We start from the raw sequence: 12156 nt of genomic DNA, 5'->3' as shown, positions 1-12156 counted from the left end.
CGCCGCAACGGCGAAGCAAGGAATGCGATAGCAACAAATTCTAATGTAGCGCGAAGAAAGGAAAGCAGCTCGAAATTGCCAGCGCGTCGCTCGAGCCCGAATTTCCCAAGAAAAGAACGCACACAGGACGAGCGCGAACTATCATGCGTCACGGCTTGATACTTGAAGCGCACTGCTGAAACATAAAGCAGGACGCACGAAACGAATGAAGAGGTACACACAGGACGAGCGCGAACTAAATGTCGCAGTTGTTACTTATTTCTGTTTGAACAGCGCGCTCCTTTCACAAACGCGGCCGCTGCAGCGAGCGAAATGACCTTCGTAGGCTCTGTGATTTCAGCGCGGACACCGCGGGGAAAGCACAAGACATACAACCCCCCGCTCCACCCCCCACCCGCCCCCTTTCTTTCCTCGAGATAAGCGCACGAAGGCGACCACGCCCTGTAGGGCGAAGAGCATCGGCGTTCGCAGGAGCGGTGCGACGACCTTTAAAGCGCGTCACTTCGCGCCATCTCGCTGGTGAGTAAGAAAGCACGCTAAAGTAAATGGTGTATATGAATAGTTCGCCGTTAGCATGCTGAAAGGCGGTACTCTTCGTGGCCTAGCCGTCTAACGCAGCGCGTTTCCGAGCGAAAGGTCGGCCGTTCGATTCCGCACGTCGATTTCTGAAATATTTTTCTTTGTGGTTATATATATATATATATATATATATATATATATATATATATATATATATAGATAGATACTGTGCATGACGGCGGCGACGGCGAATGCAGAAACCAGCCGTGACTTTCCATATAATTGCTATCACAATAAAATATTTTGGATACGTGTCGTGCCTTCGTGTTACAAATCCACACTTCTTTTTTTCAGGCGGCGCTGGCTTTGCTGGAGGTGTACAACCAGGCAGCATAACTTTTGTTGGTCCGGGTAAGTAGATCGCATCATACACATTTAAAGGAGCGCTATTAGTACACAGGGGTATTAGCAAATGCTCTGGAATTTTCTTGAGTATACCGAGAAACTTCGCTGCGCATCTTTCTCGGGATTGGTTACATCATGCTTATTTCTTCTGGCGAACGAACGTGCATACGCTAAACGTATCTTCTCTCATTTCAGTGCCTGCTGGTGGTCGGGTTATCATTAATGGTGCATCACAACCGGATGTCACAAACCGGGTGTCCTTAAGCGATAAGACGATACTGCTATGTTTATAAGGTTAATGGTATAAAACATTTCTCCTTGTTTTGATGATGGTTATGGAGACTGCTGCTTTAATGTGATAACTTCATTGTTCATGATATCAATGTGTCAAGGTGTAACTTGAACACATTTGCTTCATGATACATTTGTGACACTTTTCGTAATAAGCTCTATGATAACACTGTTTTGATTTTGTTTGTTTTTTTGCCAATGGACAAGTACGAGCTACTGCCGCCTGGAAATTTTAACCCCTCCCTTTACATCACATGAACAAAGAAATCACGCTGATGCTTGGCTGCTTAACCACAGGTTACCACTCGAAACATTTTGTTAATCCTGAATTATTAAGAACGTTACCATCCTTTTACCTTTTCCAGTTACTGGCGGTCATACCGGTGGTGTTAGAATCTCAGGTATTTCGATACTGGGTAACATCAGCTGGCAACTGAAATGCTCCGAGAGAGGAATGTTAGGAAGCACTGCAGATTAGCTGGAGGATTGTTTTCACACATTGCATGAATATTTTAGTGGAATCAAGTAAAAGGTGCAACAAACCTACCCCATTCCAATTGCAATTTTCCGTTTTTGTTGTACGAGGTCACAAAATGTGGTCAGCATTATTGCACATAATTCGAAGATTATGTTAAAAAATTGAAACTAGGTCCCTGGCTTGGCGTTTATATTTACCATGCTGAGTGATTGATATTGCTCCAGTTCTCCCACTCTCGTATATGTACTTCTCTCTTCCTTTTGTTCAATTATAGCACCAATCTGACAACAGCTTGATGTAATTATTGACTTCTGCAAGAAGTGAATGCATTAGAATGCTAACAGGCATAGCTGTAGTCGGATGAATGAGACCGCAAATGTAACGGGTTCGTGTCAACGTTATATCTGCTAACAGCACCCGATATTGTTCTTCTTTGCAAACGATTTCAACAGTGCAAGAACTCGTTCCGCACATTTATAACTCAAAATGTGGCACGTCAGAGACTGTGAATAAGACACTTTCACGAGCGCTTAAACCCTGCATCTTTCTGTCTAACTCTTTAAAATACTGATTTTATCCAGCGCAGGATATAATTATACACCACTATTTTTTTTCTCCCGTTCTGGCTCCATAGGTGGTAACCTACGGAACTTGAAGGAAGTGTCGGTGACACTCGATGTAGGGGTTGTCCTGTACGCCGCGTCTGTAGTATGCGCGCGAACCCTTCAGGCCGGCGCTACTCCGATAGCTACTTCGTGTTCTCGCGCTCACTGAAGTGCACCTTCGGCGTCTTGATAAATAATAATTAATATTATCTGGGGTTTAACGTCCCAAAACCATGATATGATTATGAGAGACGCCGTAGTGGAGGGCTCCGGAAATTTCGACCACCTGGGGTTCTTTAACGTGCACCTAAATCTAAGTACACGGGCCTCAAACATTTTCGCCTCCATCGAAAATGCAGCCGCCGCGGCCGGGATTCGATCCCGCGACATTCGTGTCAGCAGTCGAGCGCCATAACCACTAGACCACCGTGGCGGGGCCCTTCGGCGTCTTGAAGCAGCAGCAATCATCCCTCTTCAACTGAAACTTCTTTCTCTTACCTTGGGTGCAACTGCCACAGCACACCCGCGCAGTGCACCATCGCGACAGCGCCGCTCTAGCGAGAGCTGCTGCCGCTTGCGCTTCCGCGATCGCCGGCTCGAGTCGCTATGACAAAAAGATGGCCGCCAACCTAGCCGCCGCCGTTCGTGCAGGCTCCCTATAAAAGGCGAATTTTTTTCTTTGATTATAAAGAGGCTGTACGGTAAAATGCCTGTGTCCAGTCTGGCTTTGTATAGCTTTGGCAATTCTCGAGTGAATGAATAGTTTGTCTTATAAACGAACAAGCGTTGCTATGATATATTGCAGTGAAGTGAAAATGTCGGCGTCGTGGGGCTTTTGCAAGTGATATATCAATAAAAAGGAGATTCTAATTATTACACTGAGCAAGAGTTCACGTTTAAGAAACCAAGAGAAGCAGCGCCAGGACCCTGTAACCTGCTGTTATACCTACATTTTTTATTAGCTGTGATCACTAAACTGATTCATATTTTTTTTTTACCTTATGCTCTTTATGTGGTAGTTGTCATTCGTTCGACATCTACTTGAAATATAGCAAACCGCCGACCCAGATCATGTATCTCTTGAGCCTAGTGCGACAGCTTAACTGCTGTGGCTGCCTTCTGCTCAGCGTAATATTGTGAGTTCAATTCCGGGCCTGTGCAGTTTGAGCTTCCAGACGACGGTTTGTACAGAAGGGAATAATAATTTCCGCAATAATGTACGCCGTTCTTACGCCCTAACTAAATTTACGCAACGTGGGAAGCATTTACACTTGTCTTCCATGTTTTTTTTTGTTTCCCTCTTTCACTTGTATTAGTTCCTGGCGGCGGCTTTGGTGCCTCTGGTGCGGGTAAGTGCAGATTCTTCATTCTAGTGCCTAGGTTGTTTGCTTACTTATTCACTGGGCACCATCGCCATTGTCGATAGTCTCACCTCGTTCTAACGAAGCAAAATCGGGACAATAAATTAGCTCGTTATATGCGATATTCGTTGTAACAGTATATATCAAAATCGACTCTGACAACTCGACAGTCTTTCTGGCGTAAAAATCCTTGATACAAAAACGCATTATTCTAGGCTTCAAACCCACTATAAACGAGGCGGGATTATTTTTTCTGCGCTGGATGACCAAATTTACGCAACATTTTTCAACGATAGAAATATGTGGTCGCGAATTCTCTGCAGATAAAAATTTTGCTTTCTGCGCTACTTTTCGAGTTTATGTTCCCGCACTAAACCAAATATTTGTTCGTTCCAGACGATATCACCGGCGGCTCTCGCGTTTTCGGTTTTGTTATAAAGGGATAATTGTCACTGAGACGAAGACTGATCAACCAATGTTCGTATCTAGCTCACCATGACCAATATTTAACTATATCAGTGTTCGGTATAGCGAGGTACCATATTGCACCATATTTTTTGGGACTAGGCGTGCAATCAATGTAGCTGCCTCGCAGAAATGTTCGTAATTTTTTAAGCTAATGAATATACTGAAAAGTGGGTTCGCATACTCTGACCGCAGGGAAACATTACACGCAGAATAATCTTACTATAACCACTTTTATCTGCCCGCAGTCATATGCAGCTAATAGAAATATCGCTTGATCCCACTGCCACCGAGAATAGATTTATTGAATTTATGACCACATCATTAAAAATGTAGATTCTGTCAAGACAATTTTTTCGCTTTTTTACAACTCTTCGGCATTTTAATTGTCGCTGTGGCAAATCCCCATGATATTTCCCAGCAGTCTGCACTCCCTCATCCTAAACGTCATATACACGCTAGGCAAAGCAACCTCTGATTTTTACTGCGTACAAAGCGTCTCATTCAATATATTTACACTATAGCAAGACACTTTACAGCATAATCTAGGAAGTTTTCTAAATTCATTTTAAATATGTTTTTACAGTGCTGGATATACAGCTCGATCATTGTCATTCGACGCACAATGAATGCCTTCAATTTGTATCGCAGGATGTTAAATAAATTACCTAGCGTTGAACGAAAAACCGTGAAAACGAATCACGTCTTCTGAAAGTCATTCCAATCGTCGATCATTCATTTTTTTTTTTCATCCTCTTTAGGTGGCAGGGGCGTAGCCAGAAATTTTTTTCGGGGGGGGTTCAACCATACTTTATGTATGTTCGTGCGTGCGTTTGTATGTGTGCGTGTATATATACGCAAGCAAAACTGAAAAATTTCGGGGGGGGGTTTGAACCCCCCCAACCCCACCCCTTGGCTACGCCCCTGTTAGGTGGTGCTCGCGGTGGTTCATCAATGCTGGGCCTCAGGCTAGGGCCCCATTCTATATCACTTGATAAATCAAACTCTTTAAACGAGTGAAATGAGTTTGTGATGATTATTTGACGCTTATTGTGACAATCAAATGCAGCACTCTAAACTATGCAGAACACTTTTTTTACAATCATGTCCTGGCAAGCTTATTCACTAATCATATCTCAAGATATTTGTGTACGCATCAATACCAGCAGAACAAATAAGTGCAACATCGAAAAAAAGGAATCCCGGTTTACGTGTGTGTACAGAGTTCGAAAATTGTGTCCTGTCTTATATCCCGAAAACATTATCAGTGTGTATTTCTGATGAAAGGAGGAACTGCAACGAGCATTCGTAGATTTCTAAATAAACATCAACAAAATTAAGGGATATTTTCTCGTGACAATTAAATTGCCGATTCATACATGCGAACCGATGAAGGATTAAATTGTCAAAAACTTAGTGCTGATACTATTTGCATTCGTTACAGTCCTAATGCTTCTTAATCGGACAAAACTACAACTTTCTATTTCTTTTTTAGGTTCCACCGCTGGTGGGGTTCGCGGAAATGTGGGATCTGCTACGCTCGGTGGTTCGAGTGAGCGTTCTTGCTTGTCCTTTTACGAAAGCGAGTTTTACTGGTATAATTATATGGACTGTGTTTTAAAGCATTATAGAAAAATCTATTATTACGAAGGCAAGCTGGCGAGGGTGGATCTTTGGCCTTGTTGGTGCGACATATGTATAACGTTAAGCGCTGTACTGAATTGACGAGGACGGGACAGGGAGTACTGCTCTTAACGATGTACGTACATATGCAAGCTGGCACTTTAAAACGAACCAAGCCATAGCAACTTTTAGAATAAGATACCAGCATATTTCTTCACCTGTGGAGACTACCTTGTCCATCTGTCATGTCTTCCTGTAGCGCCAATCTGTACTGTAACACACGGTGAAAACTTAATCACAGCGCAAGATATGACAGGCTATTCTGTTTTTCTTCTGCATAATAAGCTAAACCACAAATGTATGCATCTCTGTTAGGTTCCATCGGCGGTACTTACGGCGCCAATGGCAGACTAGTAACTACAACGACGTCGACTGGACCGAGTAAGCACGCCTCTTTTGTCCTCTTATGCAAGCGATTACTACTACCATAAATAAAACAGACATTGTTTTGTAGTCTGCAAACCTGGTTTAATAAAAGAAGTTCAGCCACTGCTGTTTTTAATAATCATAATTACTGGGGTTCTGCGTACCAAAACCAGGATATGATTATGAGCACGCCGTAGTGGGGGACTCCAGATTCATTTCGACCGCCCCGTGTTCTTTAACGCGCACCTGTATTAAGCACATGGGTGCTTTTTGCATGTTGCCCCCATTGACATGCAGCCGCCGTAGCACGAAATCAAACCCATCCCTCGAGCATAGGGTTGTTTTTACAAGTAAAGGCCAAGACATTTCCTCACCAGTATTGCTTACCTTCACTACTTGTTGATATTACGCAATTAAAGACCATGATAGAAAATTGAAGCAGCTGCTTCAACTTCCGTACTAATTTCGCTTACGCAATGGCACATTTCGCTTGAAAAGCGAAGTCCTTCTTTAAGACGGACATCGGTCCTATGTTACCTTTATCGACCAATTTAAAATGTCCATGTCTTCAACATAATGTTTTAATAGAGCTATGTTGAACCATTGCTCGTTCATTTCTGGCTTCTTCCTTTAGATGGTGCATATGGTGGTATGGGCGATGGCATCACCGGTGACACTGGAGGAAGCGGCGTAACAGGCGCTGTGTCCACCGGTTCAGATAAACTACCGCGTTGCGTTTCTACAAAAGCTAGTGCTATTCGCATAGGCGAGGTGTGGCTGTTTTCAAGTTTTATACAGAAGTACGACATGGACACAGCGCTACGGGCTGTGTTCGTGCTGGTCTTCTGTCCTTGCTGTTTCAAAGGAAAACTGAATTTCTCGAATAAATTGGACAGGCTTTTTGCAAGCGAGCGCAAAACCTATGGCCAGGCACATTGGAAAGCGTTTTGGAACCAGTGAAGCACTTCACGAACTTCTCGACTATTGTCGTTCACGATACAACTTTATTTTGAAAGCTAACAATGATTGTACAAGAAATTCCGTCATATATCCTATATGCCTAATTATCTAAACAAAGATGCTCAATGGAGCTGGAAGCAATTATTCTGTGTTTCTTGCATTCTTTTTTTTTTTTGGTTAACCTTGGGGGGGGGGGGGGTGCGAGGAAGCGGCGGATTAAGCGCTCCGTCCGGCAGCTCAGGTAAACGCCCATGTTACATTCCGCGAAAGCCAGTACTATTTTTCTTTATGAGGTGTTGCTGCTTTCACATTTTCTTGCCGGAGAAAATGAAACATAATCAATTCGCTGATTTAATTGTAACCTAAGTGATGTATTGGACTAATATTGTTACGGGACAGAAATACCAGAAGGGATATTTCTGTCACACAACGATAATCGTCATCTAGCATACCTACGTCTATTTTTTTAATTGTTTTCTCGCTATACGCCTATCAAGAATGGTATATCATGCTGATAATGCGCACCCATTCGTGACCTGAAAGTACCAGGCGTAGGGTGACAATGCACGAAAGCCACTCGAGATATATAGTTGAGGGCAGCTCATTTCTAAAAACGAATTAATGATACCAAACGCTCATTTCCTCCCCAAAGTTCCGAGCAGTACTACCGTTTCCACTAGCGCTGGGTCAGGTAGTGCAAGTTAACCTTCTATACTACCTCCTTTCACATAGGGCGCTTGTTTCTTCAAACGATTAATTATACTAACCGATCTTTTCTTCCCTACAGTTCCGGGCGGTGTTACCATTACCACCAGCGGTGGGTCAGGGAGTGCAAGTGAGTGCATGTTTGATTTATAGAAATAAGACAATAGCAATATGAGAAAGGTTACTGGCATAAAATTTTTTACAACGAAAGCTGTTATGAGATCACAACAAACGAGTTGGGCGCAGCCGCCAACGTCCGTAACCGCAATCGCGCAAGATAAGAAAAAAATGAAATAAGAAAAAATATTCAGGATCGGATGGGATGTAAGCACGGGCCCTCTGCTTGGCAGTCGAGTAACCTACCACAAAACTACACCGGGGCTTGAAACTCCTTTGCAAATAGACCCTATGCAGGCGTCATGCCGGGAAAGAAATCGCGTTGACATATGTAATATAACGTGGTAGAAAAATAAAATAACAACCAGGCGTCACATAATACGAATTGCCCTACGAGGGGATCGTTGAATGCTTCCGACCCATTGCAAAGGGCTCAGTTATAATTCATCATCATATGTCACAGCACATAATGTCTTACAGATGTGCCATCGGTACCACACTTCTCTGCAGAATGAAAATTAACGACATTGTGGGTGCTTCCCTGCTCCACAAACATTATTATTTATGGAGTAGTGAGGAGGAGGAATAAACTTTATTAAGAACCAGCAACTTCAGTGCCTTGGCCTAGGCCCCCCACATGAGAAAATATGATTTATTGCCTAGCGGATACCTTGCAAGTGTACCGGTATTAGTTGCCCCAAGGGAGTTTACAACAGGCTCTAGAAAGGCATCTCTTCCAGCTTCCGCTGTGACTTTGCCGCATGTTCGGGGCAGGCCTGGCGATTTTTCTCATGCACGACCGTTTCACCCTCATGCCATTGTTGAAATGATAACTGATACTTTGTCGTACATGGTAGTGGTGTAAAAAAAAAGGGGTCGCTTGACTACATTTGTTTTTACAGCGAAGCTATATGTCCGTTGCCTTAGGTCCTAGGGCCATGAGAAAGCCGAGGAAGCTTTGACGTCGCGGTAGACGACGAAACGTGTGTTCGCAGCTGTTGGTGGTCCAGCTCACACACAGAACTTGGAAGGCTAAGCGTATGACACGTACACGTGACGTACACGAAAGCAGCAGTCATCCGTCCTACGCACGCAAAACCTTCTAGCGCGTATGTGCCACAGAAATTGTACAAACCCAACAACTCACTACCGGTTCAATAAAAATGAAGAAGTCGTCCACAGGCAAAAACGTATGTGCCAAAAAATTGGGCAAAGTTTACAACTCACTACTGGGCCACTAAAATTGAAGACGAGAACACACGGGCGGCAACACGCGTCAAGATTTCTGGATAGACGTAACGAAAACTCGCAGAGTCCCTCCCTTAGGCATTCGCCTTAGACGACTCAAAGGCGAAAGCCATCTGCTTTTTCTTCTCGGTCGGTGTATTAATGCTGCCCGCCACCCTCTGAAACATTTCCGAACCTAACATGGTTTCGGACTGCCTCCAGGATCGGAGGCACCTCACCTGGTCTTGCACTGCGTCCGTGATCGGCCCACCTTTGACGAAGCTACGATGTCATGTAACCTAACGTCATGTGACGTGACGTCTCACCAGAATTTTTGACGTCATGATGGCATCATCAATTTTGTCGATATGTGACGTCATAATGACGGCATGTGCCGACGACATCCCGTGACGATGATTTTTTTAACTGTTCTCTCGCTATACGCCTATCAAGAATGCTATATCATGCTGATAACGAGCACCCATTCGTGACCTCAAAGTACCAGGCTTAGGGCGACAACGCACGAAAGCCACTCGAGATATATAGGTGAAGATTACTGTTGCGTAGCAATAAGGCGCACCAAATTCGCCTTATTTAAAGTGGTGGAAGGAAATTTTTGCGTCAGAGAATAATGCTATCTACAATTAATCACAGCGTAAAGTAAAGATAGTTCACACATTTAACAAGAAAACAGGAGGCAGTAATAATAATTAATTGTTGGGGTTTTACGTCCCAAAACCACGATATGGTTATGGGAGAGGCCATAATGCAAGGCTCCGGAAATTTCGACCACCTGGGGTTCTTTAACGTGCACATAAGTCAAAGCACACAAGCCTCTAGCATTTCGCCTCCATGGAAATGCGGCCGCCGCAGCCGCGATTCTATCGCGTGACCTTCGGGTCAGCAGTCAAGCGCGTTAAGGCTGGCTCACACCGGCGACTAGCACCGGTCGCGCGATCATTTGCGACTGGCGGTCAAAAAGCGACTCAAAGCGACCGATGTTCACACCTGCGTGCGACCTATATGCGTCGCCACATAGAATTCCCGTCTGCTCGTATACAATTCGCATTGCCGTTGCCCCGTAAAATAGGCTGACGTCCTGTTCCTGCGCGTCTGATTGGTTCAGAGGTTTGAGACTGCAGTCGCGCGACTAAAAAATTGAGCAGCGATCGACTGAGCCAAAGCAGTCGCTTTGCGACCAAAACGGCCATTTGCGACCGTTTGCGACCAGTAGCTTTGCGGCCAACTTAGTCGCGCGACCGTTGCTACTCGCCGGTGTTAACGAGCCTTTACCAATAGACAACCGCGGCTGGTACAGCAGTCAGTAATCCACCAAAAGCAACGAAAGTAATCTTCAGTGATAGTTTCTCAGCCCAGCTTGAAAAGCAGGTTATTGTTTCATCAACTACACTTTTGTTTCTGGTTTCAGGTGGTGTTGGAGCACGTGTCGGAGTCGGAGCAGGTGGTGTCGGAGCTGGCGGAGCAGGTGGTGTTGGAGCTGGCGGAGCAGGTGGTGTCGGAGCTGGCGGAGTAGGTGGTATCGGAGCTGGCGGAGCGGGAACACTTGCGGCGAGTGGCTCGAGTGAGTGCCGTTCTGCAGCTACATTACAGAAACGGGAATGAGGCTTACATTAGGAAAACCCTGTTCTCAGAATCGATTGGCCGCGTTTACTGGGTGCTTGCACTGCGCAAATGAATAAAAGAAATCCCCGTCGAGAACATTACGAACCGCCAAGAGCTGTAAGCTCAAAGCACACTTGATCGTTCACTGTTATCTACTGACGCACATCACATGTGTAACAATGTCGTGTAGTGGACATGCATCTTGGTTTCACCAACATGTCGACTACTGAGGTTCATGTAACGATCATTTTCACTTGGGCATTCAGCTACTGCTTCATGCTGTTTTATTTTTAACATGGTGGGCGCCATTGTTCACTTTTTTGCGATACAAAATGCGGTAATTACGGTTTCTTTTTCTTTTTAGGATTTCATAACGAAGCTTTCGGCGCAGGTAGTTCAGTTGGCGTCTGGATAAGTACACCTGCTACGTACTCATTAAAGTGAATGATACTCATGTATAAATCAAGGCACAACGCTCTAACGTTTGAATACTTACACCGGTGATATAAATTAAAGGCAGCAATCTTTTATGAAGACAACATCTATCTTGAGAAGCCATAAAAGACAATCGCTGCCCTTAGTTTTCCTTATCGTCATCACTTGGTGTATATCGCGCCCTTCCTGCGCTCCGAAAGCAATCATCACATCAGTCATAATAGCATTTTGCACGATTTCGTCACCCACAAAACGGCTCGTTCCACAGTCATTCTGCGTGACTGCGGCAGCTTCAACCAATTCGTCCAGAGTGTTGCGGGAGAGCTGAAGGTCGTGTAACAAAGAATTCGGGCTGTTTCCATGTAATGTGGTAGCGACAGCTATATTTAGGCTGACTCACTCTCGTAAGAAAGCCTCATAGTTATGTACTACGTGACCGTCTAAGCACTGCCAAAGGGCGTTTGAATGACCAGTAGAACATGTAATTATATTCTGGAGAATCCGTCAACCAAATAACCATTTTTCTAAACGCGGCATATCAAAAAGCTCCACCACGGGCGCCTATGGCGCCAGCGACAACCGATAAAGTTATGGAGCTTACGGTGCTTACAGCAATTGGTAAACCTTGTCATTTAAAGAACGGCATCGTGCCAGTTGACCAACACAATCATTTCAATCGTCACAGCATAACCTTGTGTCGTAGACGGCTGTACTTAGTAAACTAAAGAATCATTGTGTTTTTTAGAAGAGTACACATCAACACATTTATTCCCTTGGTATTTTTAACTTCTATTTCTGCTGCTACTGTGAGTCACTGTGACAGCTTTCCTGTTTTGCATCGTGCAAGTATACTGCGGCGGCGTCGCTACTTGTTATGGCTTCCTGATGCCCCTATCTGCAGCTTACCTATAAACCA

General features: G+C 44.4%; 1 protein-coding gene across 1 annotated transcript in view; it reads left to right on the top strand.

The window, feature by feature from the left end:
* The window catches only part of LOC119375631 (uncharacterized), a 93411-nt gene that overhangs the window by 37232 nt on the left and 44023 nt on the right, over nucleotides 1-12156 (top strand). The window contains exons 15-18 of the mRNA XM_049420318.1: nucleotides 874-930; nucleotides 3615-3647; nucleotides 5620-5676; nucleotides 6123-6188. Of these exons, the coding sequence (XP_049276275.1) occupies nucleotides 874-930; nucleotides 3615-3647; nucleotides 5620-5676; nucleotides 6123-6188 (213 nt within the window). The remainder of the gene's footprint in view (nucleotides 1-873; nucleotides 931-3614; nucleotides 3648-5619; nucleotides 5677-6122; nucleotides 6189-12156) is intronic.

The sequence above is a fragment of the Rhipicephalus sanguineus genome, chromosome 11 (assembly GCF_013339695.2).
Source record: "Rhipicephalus sanguineus isolate Rsan-2018 chromosome 11, BIME_Rsan_1.4, whole genome shotgun sequence".
NCBI lineage: Eukaryota > Metazoa > Arthropoda > Arachnida > Ixodida > Ixodidae > Rhipicephalus > Rhipicephalus sanguineus.
Note: the sequence above shows the minus strand (reverse complement) of the source record. Positions and strands in the feature narration are given on the sequence as shown.